General features: G+C 39.3%; 2 protein-coding genes across 5 annotated transcripts in view; one reads left to right on the top strand and one right to left on the bottom strand.

The window, feature by feature from the left end:
• The window catches only part of LOC117251362 (coiled-coil domain-containing protein 148-like), a 45,973-nt gene that overhangs the window by 25,658 nt on the left and 469 nt on the right, over positions 1-19,846 (bottom strand). Inside the window, exons 2-9 of the mRNA XM_033617597.2 lie at positions 14,735-14,822; positions 14,140-14,261; positions 10,403-10,506; positions 8,162-8,253; positions 7,897-8,048; positions 5,091-5,186; positions 4,747-4,922; positions 4,032-4,170 (exon numbers count right to left, since the gene is read on the bottom strand). Coding sequence (XP_033473488.2) covers positions 4,032-4,170; positions 4,747-4,922; positions 5,091-5,186; positions 7,897-8,048; positions 8,162-8,253; positions 10,403-10,506; positions 14,140-14,261; positions 14,735-14,789 — 936 coding nt within the window. The 5' untranslated portion in view covers positions 14,790-14,822. The remainder of the gene's footprint in view (positions 1-4,031; positions 4,171-4,746; positions 4,923-5,090; positions 5,187-7,896; positions 8,049-8,161; positions 8,254-10,402; positions 10,507-14,139; positions 14,262-14,734; positions 14,823-19,846) is intronic.
• Positions 19,598-19,846, top strand: part of pkp4 (plakophilin 4) — a 124,649-nt gene continuing 124,400 nt past the window's right edge. For 2 of the 4 annotated variants that reach the window (XM_033617591.2, XM_033617592.2), the window contains exon 1: positions 19,598-19,789. The gene's annotated coding sequence lies outside the window, so the exon portion shown is untranslated. The remainder of the gene's footprint in view (positions 19,790-19,846) is intronic. The other 2 variants (XM_033617595.2, XM_078174468.1) reach the window with 1 other exon arrangement.

A 19,846-nucleotide genomic window follows, 5' to 3' on the forward strand; every position in this document is an offset into this window, starting at 1 on the left:
CGCAAACAGATATCAGCAAACACCTCTACATGATATACTGTCTATAATAATGGCAGCAGGACCATAGGGAAAACTCTGTGTCAGATCTGGCTCTGCATAGTGTATAAAATGGTCCCTCTCTCCTGTCTGTGAAATGTCCTGAAGGAAAACAGTTCCTTTCTGTGTGAGGGCTGCCTGTAGCTATTCATCATTGTGTCAGCGCTCACAGAGGCTGCATCACTTGGCTGCTTCATTGGAACAGAGGGAATGATATTCATCTATGGGCTAATAGCGGCTAACTGACGGTGGGAAGGCATTAGACGGCTGACTGGTTTTATTGAAAATGAGTGAGCTGACAGACCTGCCAACGGAACAGAAGTGCCAGAGGCAGTCGAGCAAATCCTGTTTATTAATGCACAACTTTAGAACTTGAGGAAGATCCACCCTCTGTTCTTCACTTTCTCTTGCCCTCTCCTTCACCACCCTCGCCTTCCTTGTGCTGCTGTGAGCGAGCGTAAACACATTTATGTGTGCACATACAAGCTCGCGTGTTCACACTTGTCATGCGATGTATGCTCGTATGCACTTTATCCAACACAATTAGATACAGCATGTATGTGAAACCATCCGCCGCACTGTGTCTGCAGTGTACACTTAAAGTGGCACGACATTTAGTTTAGCTACTGCATCCACATTCCCTCTGCGGAGTGCTGTCTCCACAAGGACTGAGCCACACAAAGGAGAAAATAAAACTGGCTGCACAGATAAAGTCAGAGAAGGTAAGGACTATGAATGATTCCCGCTATTGCCATGGAACATTATGAGAGCATTACTATGAAATCCTGCTAGCACTCAGTTGGCCTTCAACTAGTTATGAGAGAACATCAAAGAGCAAGTCATAACAGACAATAAAGAGCTCCATCCAGCAGAGGGGGGTGTCTGCTCTGAGCTAGCTAGAAACTGAGACTAGTTCAACTATAGGTCAACTAAAGGAGCACAGAAAACATGGCTACATACTTCTACATGCAGAATAAAAAGACTTTTTGCTGAGATTGTGATATGTACTATATGTCAGAAATACTGCTGTGAGCATAGGCATAGATTGTAGAGTGGGACACAGGGGACATGTCCTCCTTGACATGTACATTGCCTCCCCCACTTCCAATAAAAACACTGAAGTAGCAGAGAAGCAGAGGACTTCTTATTTCGATGAAATCTCAGACATTTTCACCATAAAATTATGCAGAAAAGGCACAAATTGGTGCATACAAATTCACCAGAATGTGGGAAATTAGGTGCTTGATGCCCAAACCCCTAAACCCCCTCTTATATGTGCCTCCCCCACCCAACCCTTTGCTGTAAGAACATATTTTGTGATGGGATTAAGAGAGATAAGTAAGTAAATGCAACTAATGCAACTCTCTGCTCTAGTTTCCTTTGGATATTTCTCTGCAAGATGAAAGAGGAGAAACTTAAGTGACAATCTCACAAAAGCCATATTTTTAAGTAAAATCCCTAAAAATGGCACCCTCTCAAACCGTTCCTCTCAATCCTACCCCCCAAAATGGAAGAATGTACAAAACAGTGGATTCTTCGAGCAATCTGAAGGGAATATGGGAGCTGATTTATCACTATGGCTCTTAAATTGTTACACTGCACAAACCCTTTAACTGTGGCAATATGTCTCACCTGGTACCTGGCAATAAAACAGAGCTGCTGTATCGTGCATTAGAATTAAGGTAAGACTGACAGGAGCAACAGAAAATGATGCTTTCATCCTGAAAAGATTGCACGCAAATGGATGTAAATGGCAGGTGGGAAAAATATTAAGGCTCAAAACGAAGCAGGCTTTAGGTGAAAAACAAACATAAGAAAGGCTTGGACTTTGAGTCCATAGAAACCTATATATATTCAACCTATATGTTTGTTAGAACAATGGGAATTATTTTACAAGGAAAATATCTGCCCAGAGCAGACTGCTGCTTAACAGACACGGTTCTAATGAAGCCAAAAATGTACAGGTGCAGAGCTCACTCCAAATAGGGGACCATCCTTTGAGCTCACTGGATACTAATCAATATCATACTTGTTCATTTATGATACAGAAAATGCCAAGAAAGCTTGTATCAAATCAACATTTTTTTTTTTCCAAACACTGATATCAGGATAGCATTCATGCACTTAATCAGTGGGGTTTCAGCAACTCAATCTGTAGTTCACACTGATTATCCATTGCACGCAAGCCAGCTTAATTATGACTAATAGCTGAATTAGGTGGAGTAAGCACTACATCAACTCTGGGTCTGTTTCTGAGGAAGTGAAAGACTGTTGAGAAATACATCTCTCCTTCTTACACCAACCCCCCCAGCCCCCCAAAGGCTGAACGATCACAGCTCTAAATGCAGCACCCAGCTGGAACTGATATGAGAACAGGTCTCTGGGTGCGGGTGAGGGAGGAGAGCGCGGCTGGCGGTTGTCATGGTGATGCTAGGCGGTGGCGTGAGCGAGTTGTCCACAGTGGGTGACATGGCACATCCTGCAGTGTGCTGAGCGGCTCATTGTCCAGGCTTATCTGTGTGTCTCTCTCAGTACAGACTACAGAGCTACATTGATCAGGGAGCCTGGGACTCACACTGCAGGGATGCTTCAGACTGGGGAAGGGGGTTACAGTTTAAGATGGGTGTGAGCGGAAGGGCAACAATATACAGTGTGTGCATGTGTGTGTGTTGTATGTGTGGGTGTAGAGGGAAAAATTATAAAGGGTAGTTTATCCCACAGGCTAAATATACACAACCTCCAATGGCTCAGTGGTCAGCAGATCAGGCTGTGGCTGCACTAGGCGGCTTCAAGGTGTTAATGTTACTGTATGTATATTTGACGAAATACCCTGACAGTGATATTGTGACAATACTTCACAGTTGAGGATTGTTGCTTTCACAAAATATTTACACAAAGAAATTTTAGTAAACAATGATCAGTAATGCGAAAATAAGTGGGTAACAATAACTTTTAAGGCATGCGAGAAAAACAGTTTTAAAAAGTTTACTTTACAAATTCAAGGTAACACAGGATGAGTAAATGTCACACAAATGGTCATCTGGGGGGTGAAGTGTTCCTTTAAACATATGACCTGTGGCGGTTTTTATCATACAATACAAGGCAAAAATGTGTGTTGTCACTGAGGTTTCTGGACCATTCCTGAATGTCCATGTTATTTAATGATGCAGTTAGGCTTAGGGTACTAAGTGGGTAAAAGCAAATAACAGAACAGCTAGAACAGTCTGGTAAGTTCAGAAAATTACATCAATTTACTGTAATTCAGCCTTTAAACCAGAAAAAGACAACACTTATGATATTATATTAGCCCTGCGATAGTCTGTCAACCTGTTCAGGGCGTACCCCGCCTCTCGCCCAAGGTCAGCTGGGATAGGCTCCAGCCCCCCGCGACCCCTAACAGGATAAGCTGTTAATGAAAATGAATGAATGAATGATGATATTATGTCATCTAAAATCTAAGACAATATTTAGTGTCATATCATGATATCGGTATAATATAGATATATTACCCAACCTTGCGATTATTTTCATTATCAGTTAATTTTCTCAATACTTTATTGATCAGAAAAGAGTGAAACATGTTCATCACAATACTTTAAAATATCTTGTTTTGTTCCACCATCAGTTCAAAACTCAAAGGTATTACCTTTACTATCATCTAAAAGAAACTAATGCAGGACATTTTTACATTTGAGAGCTTTAAACTTTGCTTCAAGCAACATTTTGGCTATTTTGCTTAAAACATAACCTATTTTTTTTCAAAGACATATCAGTAATTATCAGTACTTTCATATGTGTGTGTTCTGGTAGCTGGTGTGTGTATGCATTGTAAACAGCACTGTATGTACAAGTGTACACACAAGTGTGTGCATACCTGTGTATTCACTGGACATGCAAAGCAGCTTTTTTATTTGATAAACTTACTTGCTCTACTTAATTTGCAGCTAAATCAATTTTCTTTTCTTTTTTTTAACATATTTTGTCAAAGTACTGACCAGTTCCTGTCGAGTTTTCTCAGGAAACAGTCTTTGCAGCATGTCCATGTAGAGCGCTCTGTGGTTGGGAATGTCATGAGTGTACTGAGACAAGGTGAACAGGAAACGTTCATGGTCATCCGCACACCAGCCACAACACCTGAAACAGATTCCAACCAAAAAAACACATGATCATAAAACAAAATAAATACCACTATGTCACTTTGTGTTCCCCTTCCTTCATATCACTTCGCTTCCAAAGGGTACATATTGATAAATTGCACACTACTCATACTGAGCCAACGGTGCTTGCTACAACACTGAGCTGAGCTGTCACCCAAAGACCATAACGGTGCTATATAGAGACAGACCATATGGAAATAAAAATCAAGAGCCATTGATATAATCAACCTCCTGGTGAAGAAGACACTCTGTGGAGTGAAGTGGCTGTGCCTCTATATGCTGTTGATGTCCTGCTGAGTTTCTAATCTTTCATCGTCATCTGCCCAGCTACACTGGAGCTCTGCCTATACTTGTATTTATCAAAATGGATGGCTGAGAATCATTAAAAGCCTATTTCTGTTCAGACTGAGTGAGATATTGAAGGCAGAGTCGTTATACACGTATTCCATATTAGCTGCAAAAATCACCACAATTTTCTCATTCGATCAATGTGTAAGCACTTAGAATTATGAAAAAGAAGCAAAGCTGAACTTTAGTTGTCCTCAGGCCATACCTGTCAGTGCTCTGCAGTTGATCTTGGAGAGTCTGCAGCCTGCTCTTGCACCTTTCTGACAGGGAGTGGAAGGCCTGGATCAGGGAGTCCTTCAGCTCTGGGTAAGGGCAGTCTGAATCCAGAACCTCCTCTGGAATGTTTTCTATGATCGCCAGAGTATCTGAAGTAAGATATTTCTGTGGAGGACATTATGACCTTCTTTGAGATATATGGTGAAATATTTAGATATTTGCTTTGATGACACACTGAAGTGATCGCTTTTTAAGCTCAAGTGCAAGCCATAAGAGTGGAATTTGATTTTGCTGAAACAGAAGGATATCTAGAACCACCAGTGAGAAACTTACTTCTAAGCCAAGGCCAATGATCTCCTCCTCCAAAGTCAGGTACTCTGCATGAAGTTTTGCAGTTATGTCATCTTGCTGGTCTTTCACAAAGTTTATCTGGTGATTCAAGGATAAAAACAACAGATGACACTATCCTAAATACAGCCTTGACAACAAGCATGACAGCAGCAGTTTGACCTTATTTTGTCCAGGGAAACCAAACTGGCAGTATGAACTGTCACTACACTATCAAATGGACTAAATTGTTCCACGTCTTGCCTCCAAGAATTTCTCTAATATCAATAACGCTCTGAGAAAAGAACTCTCTACTTCTTCTTCTTCTTCTTCTTACAGCTTAAACAAAGTTGTGACTGGAGAGCAGACTCAAGAGATCACAGCTATCGGCTGTAATATTTTTTCCCTTTCGCTACGCCAAGTCTGCTCAAATCAGCAGCACCAGTTGAACTGAGGTTCCCTCTGTTCTCTCAGATGTCTAGATTCAGAAACATTTATCATCAGAAAGATTCGGTAATAGCAAGTAATCAGTAACTGCTTATTTCCCAAGATGCTAGATATCAGAAGGAGGAAAACAGCTAGTTAGAAATGGAGATGATGCTTATCAAATAATTAGGCCTGGTTCTCTGTTTCAAAACGGGAACACAGACATTACAATTAAAATGGAAGTATTTCTATTGATACAAATAGCGGTATTGTATGGTAACAATTTGCAGGAACAGACACATCAAATTCATAGATGTGCGTCATGTTTTGATTACTGACATCTCTGCAGTATGGTGCGGTGCAACGCTTAAAAATATCAAGATATATTTGTTTTCCAGCCACATTTCCCATCTCTACAATTTTGTTATACAATGAGAGGAATGAGTGATGGACCTTACATGCACACAGGTGCTATGAGACTGGGTGGGACTTGTGAATGATGGGGACTGCTTCTGTAAATTAAAAGATTATACAGTACATCAATAACATAAAGATAAAAGAAATAGATGGAATCAGGATGGATTGATGGATGGAGGATGAGATGGGAATCAAGAACCAGTTCCAGCTGAGATGGATTCTCAATTTGGAGATGACTCCAAATTGTCTTATCTATCGTAAATGTTTGCCTTTGAGTATATCAATTCCTTTGGTCAATGCTGCCATGGTTTTCTGACAGTTGTTCATTTCATAATAGTGACTATGCTGCTGGAAACTTGCAACAAGAAGGAGTCATAGCGGACAGAAAGAAATGGTCCAACAGTGTAAGTGCTACTTCTAATGTCTGTAAAATGATCATTTCGATTAAGGGTGGAAACATCAACAATATGCTAAAACATTTTTCTTCATATCACGAGATTAAATTCCAGGAATGCTGTGTATTTGATGCTCTACACAAGAGTGCCACTGCTTCACAACTGAGCAGTACCTCCATTAGCAAGGGTAAATATCCTATAATGATGCTGAAACCCTTTTTCCACACAAAAAAATGATCAGGAATCAATAAAGGAATCAGACGAGGAAGAGTCAGACCAAAGAGTAGAAATAATAATGTCATTGGTATCAATGAAATCTTATCAATTCCCATCCCTGTGTGATCTCAGCTTTTTCTGTCTAGTTGATAACCTGCAAAAAATGACTAATAAAGGAGAAATACTTATAATTGATCGAAATAAAAAGGTGCAATTCTCATGGCATGGGGTAAATTATTTTGTGATAATTGATAATTGGTTATCATTTCATTTATTATTATACAGGAAAAGATTAAAAGTAACTTTAAATATACTGAACTGTCCTGATTCAATTAAAACTGGTTTACAGCTGCTTCTTGTTCTGCATCACAAAGAAACAGCATCAAATTACATAGAAAAATAAAAACTGCAGCAATCAACAGAGACAAGACAAGAACAAAACATTAACAGCTATACAGACACAGATTTAAAAACCCTCTGGGATGGAAGTATAATTGTATTTCACCTGGAAAAGTAAAAAGGATCTCTCTCTGATTTGTTTGTGAGTCAGACAGTGAAGTAGCATGGTGAAATAAGAAATATAAAAAACAGACAAAAGACATGAAAAAAGAAAGACACAAAAAACAAAGTAGCTGTGCGTGTGTGTGTGTGTGTGTGCGTGTGAGTGTGTGTGTGTGTGTGTGTGCGTGTGCGTGTGCGTGTGTGTATGCGTGGGCGGGGGGTTTGTCCCATTGTGCCAATGCAATCAGGTGGCTAGGGGCTGTGGGCCAGCAGGAGTAGAGGGGGTCATGGGAAAGAAACAAGCATGAGTGAGTAGCACAGAGGAGACAAAATGGCTGGCAGACGGTTGATTCCAAGTATAGTCTGTCTTTAAAGACCCCTGCTTACTCCTTAATCTCACCATTCATCTCTAGAGCTCGCAAAAAGCCTCTGAGAGTCAAAGGCAGACTTGGTGACTTAGGGACTGTGGATATCTAACAAACAAGAGATTCATGGACAGTGAATACGACTCTGTGTGCAAGCTGAGATCATTGTGTGAACAAGCAGGAGAATTTAAACTTTTGTTGGATGTGCAGGACAGACTGCTTCTACCTGCAGAGTGTGAACATAGCTAAGATTCATCACTGAGGACTCTGAGCGGTTCACTAACAGCTGAGGACATGAGCTGTAAGATGCAAGTATTCTCAAAAGCTGAACCATTTTTTTTAACCAGGTGCAGCAAAAGACTTTATACATCTTTTTCTGTGAGATAGCTTTAGAAATCTTGCCATTCTGCTAGCTTTCTACAAATTAAACTATTTTATCAAAGTCACTGTGTGGACATCCAGACATGTCTTTATTTCATATCACACAGATACCTGCTGTATTACTTGTTCCCAGTTTGATCGATGGGCGCTGAGCTGCTGATGTTGTAGTTCACCCAGTCTGAAGCACAGGTCATCCTTGAGCTGATGAACAGGCTCCACCGTGGCTATTCTGAATGCCTCCCGCTCCCTGTCTAAGAGCAGACCTAAATCCCAACACAGACATACAAGGACACATCTTAGTATAGTGCTTATAAACAGCAGAGATTGATGGAGATACAGTCAGCAATATTCTTTTAAAAAGGTTAGATTTGTTTACCATAATCTTGAAGAGAGAAGATGGCAGTATCTGTTCTATTGTTTGGCCTGATCTGCTCTAGAAAATCATGGATGTCATTCTCAGCCTTTTCCCTGTTTAATGAGAGAAAGTGAAAGCCATGTTAAATACAAGTACATTAGTTAATCTAGCCAACAATTAACATTAACATAATACAACATTAGATAACCTGTTGAGACAGCAATGTTATGTCACTTGGTTCAAATGTTTGCTGGGGCAAAAGGGGGAAAAAACCCTCATAACACTGGGTATTTATATACCTAACATTAGCCAGAAGTGTTGCAGAGCTAACATAAGATACCAAGATATTGCCAAAACTTTTGGTCGTCCTAGCCCATATGCAACTGACAAAAAAGAACTTGAAACCTGAAACATTTGAGTTTGGTTTCCCTGTTTGCTTGCTCCCCACCAGATCACCATCGAATGGAACAACAGTTACAATCAATTAATTTTCTAAGACAATAATGCAGCTATGAGTTGCCATAACCTTCTTCTTATTTAATAAATAGTGGTGGAAGAAGTACTCTACAGGTGTGCATTCATATTTCAGTCAGGTAAAAGTAGATAAGCATCAAAATATATTTATAGTGCCAATAACAATACACCATCAATTGTCGATTACAACTTGTATGAATAATCTGAATCAGCAAACTGACTAAAACTGTGAAATTAATGTAGTAAAGTAGAAGTATGAAGTAACATTAAAGGGACAGTCCACCCCAACATCAAAAATACTTATCCTCCTCAATACCTGTAGTGCTGTTTATCAGTCTAGATTGTTTTTTGTCTGCCTCTTTAGTACAATGGAGCTAGATAACACTCAGCTTGTGGTGCTCAAAGTGCACGAAGCACCACTAAGCTAGCTAACATTACAGCTCAGCCGAGGAGGACACCATTAATGTTGACATCTCACACTGTCATGAGCATGAGCCTCTCATCCATGAGTAGATGCACACTTCCTTTTGTGCAGTGATGAGGTTGGAGGGTGTAATTCGGCAGAAAAAATACATCGTTTTTAACTGAAACTGCTCACAACAAGGTCTGTGGATTATCTTGAGTAACCGGGTCATGATTTCTGGAAAGAGACATTGGTGTTGAGTTTTTCATATGTATTTTTTTGGCACTTTGAGCATCACAAGCTGAGTGCCATCTAGTTCCATTATACTGGACAGAGGGCAGACATCTTGACAGCCGATATCTCCAACACTCAGCAACTCACACCAAGACAATCTACACTAATAAAAAGCACTACAGGTAAGAGAAAAAAATGTGAATTGTTGATTTTAGGGTGAACTGTCCCTTTAAATTGAATAACATAAATAAAGTACTGGTGCCTCAAAACTGTACTTGAGTACAGTACTTAAATAAATGTATTTAATGGCTTTCCATCACTGCTATGATTCATTTTTGGAGATACGAGGGTATGTTTGGGACAAGATGTACCTGACTATCACACATTATCTCAGATTTGACTGGAAAAATCTTTCCCAAACATTGGGGACATAATATCTTGTTGCTGTGGGCAGTATCACACTAACAGGCCTATGGAGGATGCTACAGTGATTGTTTACTTCTTACTAACTGGCCCGGGGGTTGACATGATTGTGACTAAAGAAGGTAACCATAGAGATATGCTTGCCAGTTTCACCATTTGACAAGGTGGCTTTTGAATCCCATGGTATTTTAACTAGATATATGCGTGGAGAGTTGCAAGCAGTGGCACATCTTTATGACTAGGCTCATTACTGAGGCTCACGCTTGTGTACATCATTAACCTTGGGTGGCTCAGACACAGTCATTACGCAGCCAAACAAGCTGCACCCCAGAGCTAGCGCTGCCCTTCTCACTTCACAAGGCATGACACCGCTGGGGCCCCAGCCCCACACTTCTGCCTCAGCACGCTGAGGGAGAGTGTTTCTCCATTCAGTGTACTCCTCTGTCCCCACACAGCTCAAAGCCCCCACTTCTCTCTGTTTCTCACCCTTTAATTCAATGTCATCGCTGCAAGAAAATCAGCTTAAATCTCCCTCCTCTACTCCTCTTGTTTTCTCCCTGATACATTTTTCTCCTTGGGCTTACTTTTGTACCCCCTCTTTACACCCTATTTTTTCATGCAGGGTCCTGTCTGGGCTCAATGGAGCTTAAGTGGAACGGTTGCGTGGGGTAATAGCAGATCCAGAAAACTGCAGCAGATAATGACAGGGAGTAATAGGGGGCTCTTACTCAGCCTTTTGCAGCCTGGGGCACTCTCTGCTCCACACCTGTCTGTGCTGCCGTAATATGGAGCTCTTCTTGGTTGCCTTGGCTGCACAACGAGTCTTCTGAACCTACAAGAGAAGGTTTAATGCACAGCAGGAATCAACCCTGGGACTGGAATAAGCACCGAAAAAAAAAAAAAAAACCCCGCCAGAGTGTTTGCTTTTAAATACACTTAAGCCATGACATTTATTTCCTCCTACAAGTAATTGACTTCATCTGGACAAACCTGAATCTGGGGTATTTTAATGCATCAATTATCTGGACCATTTTATAACAGCAGAACAGCATAACAACTTTGAAGTGAATAAATCATGATGTTGCAAGGAGGGTGAAACATAAAATAGGTAATTTTTGTATGCTATAGTCAAAGATAAGTTCCCTTCCTCTCTGCACATTAGGGATATTTTTATACAGGCAATTTCTTTATTTCTTTATTATTTCTTTATTACCGTTATTGTGTCTGCGAGAGGCTCATAAACTCAGGTAGTTCAACCGAAGCAGTATCACTGTTAAAGCATGAAAGAAAAATAAACAGCGGCAAATTAAAATAATCAAGTAGAAAACATGCGTGACATGCATGAGGCATGTTGTGACGGGAGAAGGGAGAACGAAGTCTTAATCTACTCTCATTTGTTTTCTTTTTTCATCATGAGAGAACAAGGCCCTCGTTCAGAGCGCTCTCCGTGCAGCGATTCATTGTCGTCTATCAGTGTTTCTATACACAGGCCACTGGCTCAGATAATTGTACAAAATAATATCTCAAATAACTTATATGTGGGTACAATCTATTTCATATTAATAGCAAATCAAAAGGAGCTGTGGTGTTGATTTATGTCATGACTGTCTATCCGCGTGTCAAGTTGCTCCTGCTGTTGTGGTTTGACTGTATATATTTACCCTCAGGGTGATGTCCATTTTACAGTTATTGGAATGTACAGCGTTCAATCTGAAACTAGTGCTGCTCTGAAAGAAAAAGGCCAAAGTGAGGTCATCACATGCCTCCTCCAGGCCATGTATCGTAGGTGATCTTAATTTGCATTGGCTGCCTAATAAGCTCAGCTGGACTACAAAAACTATGCACAGAGCTGCACTTCCACCAGCTGATTTCTGGTCAAACTGCCGAATACCCATTTTTATTAATCTTATATTAAGTATTAAACCACAGTGTCCAGTCAGATTCTCATTTCCACCATTTTAATGGGTATTGCTTTATCATTTGTATCAAACTGGTTTAGAGAAAATGTATGCCTCTATTTCTTATATTCATATCTTTGCCACTTCAAATTATAATTCACATTTTCAAGCATTTGACACCATTTTATATCTCCTTTATGTCTCATCTTTTAATGAGGTGCTTGAAGATTTACAGTCATAACCTTGATACTGATAAAACAAAACGTGGTATTTTCAAGATGCCTGACATAACACTTCAGGGTTCTTAAATTGAAAAGGCAGCGTTTAAAGACTAGTTAAAAGACTACAGTAGAGTAAGAAATCATGTCTGTACTTGATTATGGAGATATTGTTTAAATAAATGCATGTCATTTACACAATACCCGCTTTCCCCCTTTTTCATGGCAGACATTTTGGATTGTAATAGTCAGAAAAGCAAGTGGCTTCGCTCTATTGTTCACTTGTTTATTGCTCCCTGCCAAGGTGTGCACTCAAGTCACATGACTAGGACTTAAGTCAGACGTGAGTCACAAATTTGATTACTTAAGACACGACGTGGCCAAATCAAAAAAAGACTTCCAACTCAACTTGGACTTTTACACCAGTGACTCTTGACTTCACTTGTACTTGAGCCTTTTGACTATGTGATATCTTCCCTTACGCCCAAAGATTACTAAGTATGTTTTTTAAAATACCTCCCACAAATCAATTAATTTCCCTTCATTTTGTCAATCTACTAACAATCTATTAACGCTATTCATTCCTGGCAAGACCCCACACAAATCTCTAAATTATCCACTTTGCTTTGAAGGAGAGAGTCATCAAGGTCGAAGGTTATGTTACTGAGTGTCAGTTAGAGAAACGATACCAAAGATAATTTTGTTCTCCTACAACAACCATGTGGTGGTCAACTAAAAATGAATTGCAGCATGCAAAACGTGCTGTTTTAAAATAACAGGCTTCCAACTTTGTTTAACATTTAAAGTTGCACAAAGAACAATTAGTTGAGGCTAATATTAACATAGTTGGTGAGCTAATGCTAAGCTAACATTAATACTCTGTTGTTTAAATGCCATTACATTTAGTGAAAAGTGCATTATGACTTCTTTAGGACAAGAAAACTCAAAGTTTGGGACTTGGGACTTGACTTGGGACTTGCAAAACAATGACTTGGTCCCACCTTTGGATCCCTGTATAATAGACAGTCAGTAGAATACTCTATAGAAAACAATAAACATCAAATTATTTTGCATCATCACTGACAGTTGTAGTGTCTTCCGACTGTTGATTTTTACATCTATAGGAAACTGCACAGTGCATTGTAGGACCATAGCAGGAAGCAGTGGACCTGCCATGGACACTGTGTGTTTTTGTTTCATTGTGGGATTTTTTCGGGACACTTTATCATACATACTGTAGATTTCTGACTCAGAGTTTGCACACTCAAATAAAATAGTGGTGGGTAAATACAGTGCACTGTATAGCAAATAGAGAATCATTTCGCTCACAACTCAAGACCCTGAAACTGCAGCAGCTAAATAGAATTCATCCATAATTCATTTTATTATTTACACCTGTGCTTTTCCTATTGTGACATGTCAAAATGTATTCCTTGGAAAATGCCTTTTGTAACTCCATGAAAAGGTGGGATAGTCCTCTTTAACGGAATTGAAGAAAAAACATTTTTATATGTTTTTGTACAGTAGTGCTGAGAAAAAAATTGTATCAAGAGGCAAAATTTCTAAGGTTTCATTATCTCCGCACTAACGCTGCTGGTCCTTTCCTGGAGAGCAAAAAAATGATCCCATGCTTGAGGCGACTCCTGGTCATTTATTTACCCTGTCACATCACCATTGGGAGATGCTCAGAAAGCCTGCCTTTCAGCAGGGCAACATAGCCAGTCTTATCTAGGTTATGCAGAACGCTGGGTTGAAGGAGCCACAGGCAACCATAATGATACTAAAAGGCTTTTGCCACAGTTTACCAATTAAAACACCGCAGGTCTAACGGCCTTATCTCCATTGCCCCCAGCATTAACTTTTTGCTCCACTCAGAGTCGGATGACTATGAACTTCAAACAGTTTTATAGAAACCCTGGGCAGCCAAATGAATATTTATGAAACTGGCAATGCTATTGTGTACGGTAGTGATATTACTGCGCTGTTTCATGTTGTTGGACAAACTATAAAGGTTATGTAATGCCTGTTTTCATATGGAATTAAATCCCTTTACAGTATGCGGCTTGTAAGAGAGACGAGAGAAAGGAAGACAAAAAGAAAAAAATTGTGCTATTTAATACTACTGGAGACCTGTTGTTTTATCACCTCACATTAAAATCAGGTTGTGTCAGTTCATGCTCTTCCTGTAGTGGGTAATGAGGATTGTCATTATCATGTATCATTGTGTTGTTGCACATTCTTCGTCATTGGCTGTTGAGTCACCATGTTAATAAATGTAACAAAAATGGATTTTATAATAACACTGTTGTTTTAAGCACAGGCATGGTATTGATGATACCTAAGATTTACCTTTAATCCAATTAGATCAGACTCCAGGCGTTTGGCATCAACAATGGCCTGTAGTCTTTTGTATTCAGCTGGTTTGTACTTCGAGCTGCCAAGACCATTTTTCATCCGCAGTGTCAGTTTTTCTGCATGGATGAAAGCAAATGATATGGCTGAATTAGGATCATTGGAATTGTAGAAAAACTCATCACTTTTAATGTCTGAAGTAAAGTCTTTATGCTGACTTCAGCAAAGAAAGAAATGGAGGTAAAGACAGAGGAACAGCAGCAGCTGAGCACAAATAGATTGTATAGGTAATTTAGAAATGACTGCAAGAGGGTGAGGTGTGTGTGTGTCTGTGCGTGCCTGTGCGTGCGTGTGGGGGGTAGCAGGGAGCAAACTAACTGTGGCAGACAGTTTTTTTGAAGAGTTCAGCTGTGCCTCAAAGAGTCAGGCAGGTGAATAAACACAAGCAACGCTGCCACTGACAAAAGCATCAAAGACTTGACAGTACCTGAGGAATTCAACATGGGGACTTCAGGTCAAATCTGTTCAACAGATCAATGGGCCACTATGTCACAAGTCAGCAAGGTTTCAGTCCCGGTTTCTGCTGACTTACCCGCATCTTCTGCTCTGTAGCTTGTAATGAAAGTATGCAGATCCTTTCCACTCATAACTGCAGAGCTACAGTTGATGCACTACAGTGTCTGCAAAATAAAGACAAACGTGTATTTATGTGAAACAGTGTACGTTTCGACGGTCTGAATTGCAGAGGGTTACATATGGGGTTCCGCAAGGCTCTGTACTGGGCCCTAAGCTTTTTATTTTGTATATTAATGACATTTGTGTTGTTTCCTGTAAACTTAACGGTGTACTATTTGCAGATGATACAAATTTATTTTGTTCTGGCAAAGACCTCAAGCATCTTGTGAATACAGTCATAACAGAACTCAAAAATATAAAGCAATGGTTTGATGTGAATAAATTATCTTTAAATTTAAACAAGACAAAATTGATTATTTTTGGTAATCGTAAAATAAATCAAAGAGTGCAAATCACTATAAACAATGTGGAAGTGGAAAGAGTTTATGAAAACAAGTTTCTTGGAGTGGTTGTTGATCACAAGCTGTGCAGGAAGCCACATATAAACTTTTTAAAGACCAATATGTCAAAAGCCATTGCAATCCTGTATAAATGCAAAAATATCCTCACTGTGAACTCACTACAAATTCTGTACTAATCTCTAATCAAACCATATATAACTTACTGTGTTGAAGTTTGGGGGCACACATATCAAACAATCACAAACCCAATCTTCTTACTTCAAAAAAGAGCAATACGGATAATGAATAAAGCAGATTATAATGAACCAACCAACCAATTATACATAAAAACACTTGAGTTAAAATTCAAAGAACTGGTCGACTTTAAAACCGCACAGCTTATGTATAAAATCAATAATCACATGCTCCCTGACTGTATTCAGAAGATGTTCAGGAAAAGACAAAGTCATTACAACCTCAGAGGGACATGCGTGCTTACAAAGACAAAAATCAGAACAAACACTAAACAAAGATGTACAACTGTATCAGCGGTCAATCTATGGAATAATCTTGATAATGATTTGAAATTATGTAGTTCAATAAACACATTTAAGAAATTACTTAAAAATAGGATGATCAATTTGTATGGATTAGGATCATGAATACTAGTGTCTTCTATGTTGGACAACTGTGTTTGTATTTTGTTTGTTCGTTTTAGATGAAGTAGCAGAGCGAACACGAGTGTAAACTAATTTGTTTTTGTAAAAGGGGAGGCGTAATAAGCTATGCTTCAGCCTACACCCTTTTCGGTCAAGATCTGCTCATAACAAATGAAATTTGTGTTGAATATGAATATGAATCTTATTTGTTTATTCCTTTTTTTCTCTCTCTCTTTTTTTTTTACCCAAATGTATCTACAGTATTTACGTTTTCAACTGTGTAGATTTTGAGTTGTGTAAAATTGATGACCGAAATAAACAAACAAACAAAATAATAATTTAAAAAAAATACGTCCTGGGACACAAGACACATTAACACCAAGAAATATTCCGATAATAAAGTGAAATCATATCAAATCAAATCAATATCAGTTTATGTGAAAAATACAGAGGTTGTGCACAAAATGAGGATAAAAGACAATATTTTATCTGTAGAGGTACCTGGCCTTAATGGGGTCATTCAAATGATGAACAGGAGACTATAAGCCAAAAGCAATGAAGCTCATCAAAAACTAAACTTTGCCATCAAGGTCTGCATGACATTGCTAGAAAACCCAGTGTACTCTCACAAGTTTTAGTGTTTGTTGTGACGGGACAGATGGTTCACCCAGTGTGATCAGATATACTGCTGGAACATCTCCATGTATTTGTTGTGGATTAAGCTTTGAAAAATTGTGGCCACACAGGCCTTGTGTCAGTTCAAATGTACAATGTGTAAAAGATTTGTGTGAAATATGCTGGAGCAGATGAATTTATAAGTGAAATTAAAACTGATGCTCTGTTCTGGATCCATTAAAGAGAATTAGGCCTCATTTTTGAAAAACAGAGCAAAATTATTGCCTTCCATTGTCTTTCATACATTAACAACAAATGACAAGGTATCACCAATGGTTAAGATTCAGGACATAATAGTAGCCATGAATAGATTACAGAATAAGCCTATCGAGCACAAGCCAAGGGGCCTGAAGTGTCAGGGCCCCCACTGGCCTTCACCTGTGAAATATCACTCAAATTAACATTTACCGACCAGGTAGAGACTCAAAATGACTGCAAAAAAACTGCTAAGAGACACAAAATAACTACAAAAATGAGCAAAACAAACCCAAAGAGAAACAAAATGACAAAGAGACACAAAAATGCCACAAGGAGACACAGCACCACAAAAAAACTGCATTAAGACTACAAAGATAAAAGATACAGTAAAAAAGAGGCAAAACCACAACAAAGTCTGTGTGTCTTGTGCCTATGTAGGGAGGTGGTGGGACCTTCTGCATATCTGTGCCCAGGGGGCCATTGTCTCATAATCCGTCCATGATAGTAGCCTAACATCAGCCACTGATTTTCTCAGGAAGATTTTCCATACTTGAGAGGGACATGTAGCATTAGCAAAAATACCCCAAATTCCTCAGTTACAGCTATTTAGAATGTGAATATATTGATTGATTTAGTATTTTGTGTCATGCACACAAACATGTGTCCGACCATTGTTGGTTTATAAGACACCATTACATTATTGTTGCAGTGACCGATCCAAAGTGCATGAAATCTTACTGCTCAGTACCCAAACAAAACAATTTGCCTTCTATCCCAGGCCCAGCAAACAAATACACAAAAAAAGTTTTTCATGGTCTTCCAGCCAAAACAATTCAACATTAACTAAAGTAATTTCACTAAAAGTACATCCCTTACATCTTTGTATACAGGACAGTAAAACAAAAAGTTAATACACAACAAGCAGTGTCTGTCCTTCTCTGGAGTGGCATTAAACCTACCAGTCTCTAAGGCTAATGGTAATTTTCCTGAGCACAACTGTGCTCATAGAGGTCTTTGTATAAGTTATACTTCATATAAGGTTCCATGCTACAGCTATTCTTTATGAGACAGTAAGTTCGTAATTTTGGTTTATAGCATATATCATCAGACCCCTTTTCTCCTGAATATCACAAAGTAACCTGCTCTGAAAAATAAATGCCAAGTTGTTCAAATAGAATAGGGACTTCAACTCATAAGCACAGGGATGACCACGGGAGAGATGTCCCAATGAAATATCTTTTTAGTGAGTCTCTGATCAGACATCTTCATAAGTCTACTCCAAAGCCGACGCATTTAACAATGATGTCTGATGTCTGGAGGTTACCATCCCATATCTCCACTTATGGCCAAAACTGTGGTAAATATATATGGACTCCCAAAAAGGATCAGATTGCTCTACGATGCACAGTGTTACAATTTGTATGTTCTCGGAAACCCCAGCAGCATAGTGAGACACAGGACACACACACATGAATTATAGAGTTGTGTATAGGTATGGAATCCAATATTGACACATAGTATAACTTTGTCCAGTACAGACCCAAGCGCTCTACCTGCTGACTGAGCTACAACACTGACAGCTTTTTTAAATGTCATGTGCCCTTCCAGCATCAAGCAAATATATTTATACTGGTGAGTATATGACAGCTCTGTTGAATAAAAGTTAAAAACAACTGAACTACTCTCCAGTGACGATCTTCTGAAATATCCTCCTGAGACCCTCTGTCCTATGAGGACATCACATTTTGGGTTTACTTGACCTAAAACTTCATTCCACTTCACTTAGACCTGTTGTCTACGATCATGGACACTTAGACAAAGCACAATACACTAATCCATGTAAAAGCAAGATGGCAGCCATCTCTGCCAAGTTAGTCTGCAGCTGATCCCGACACAAAAGTGGACAAGGTTCCAAAACCTGATTACATTTTATGGTTGTTAATTTATGATTAATAATGCTTATAGTTTGATATGGCAACACATTTGACCAATTTTAGCAAAAGTAACAAGCTAAGATACTGTATAGATATTAGGAAGTACTCATTTGAAGACAATTTTATTATTGTCTCATTTGAGGACATTGGGACTTAATTATCATCTACTATATTGAGTTTTTTTACACTTATTGGGTACTACTGATCCCAATAAGTGTAATAAAAATTTAAAAATGCTTACCAAACAAAAGTTCAGGTCTCAGGAGGATATACTAATTGTGTTTTATCTTGATTTACCATTATTCTCCATTTCCGGCACCATTCCTCAACAATGTTTTTGAAGTTATTTGCTTGTCCAATATTATAACAAACTAAAAGGCATAACTTTGAATATTCAGCTGTTGTTTGGACAAATAAAGCAAGTCAAACAACTCAATTCAATCAACAGAAATGGTGATAGGCATTTTTCACAACTCAATTAGGAGGAAAATAATCGAAAGTAATACTTAGTTGCAGACCCACTGTAGTTCAACAATGGGGGAAATACAAACACACACTTACAAAAAGGCAGGTGAGCTGGAGAGGCGTCACGGAGGAGCAGTTGTTTTACTATCTTGTTAGTTAGCTAACGCTAGCAAGGTGTACAGTGAAGCCAAATGGACATATATTGTGAACAGGAACACTGGTAAGTTTGACAACCCTCGTAATTTAACTGAAAGTAACACAAACGACTCGTTTAAAGTCTTTGCTACGCGAGTAAAATGAACATTTAACCCAGTGAACCCTAGCTAACCTTGTGCTATCCCTCTCTGTACAGTGTATAGGTTGACAAAAATTTGTAACCAAGGTAACTATCATCTCCTCCGCCATTGGCTAATTCAACGATGCGAACCTCCTCTGCAACGCCCCCTACTCCCGCCGCGGCCAATCAGGAGTGCGCACTGCTTTCCCACATTCCCACTGACGTCATGCACGCTCGCATTGCCTGGGACTGCTGGTGGAAGCAGGGAGCAGCGGAAGGGTCGTCTTCTTCTTCTCGACTATGGAGGCGCGTTTCACTCTTCCACATGCATGGGACTAAACGACGGGACTTTACCGATGAAGTTACGTGTTCCAATGTAGATCCGAGCCGCAGCTCAGCCAGCGGAACAACAGTCCTCCCAAGGTAATTAACTGTTTTTTTCCCTGCTCCTTCACTTACTGGGGGAAAACGTAGGGGGAA

Source organism: Epinephelus lanceolatus, chromosome 14 (genome assembly GCF_041903045.1).
Source record: "Epinephelus lanceolatus isolate andai-2023 chromosome 14, ASM4190304v1, whole genome shotgun sequence".
Taxonomy (NCBI): domain Eukaryota; kingdom Metazoa; phylum Chordata; class Actinopteri; order Perciformes; family Serranidae; genus Epinephelus; species Epinephelus lanceolatus.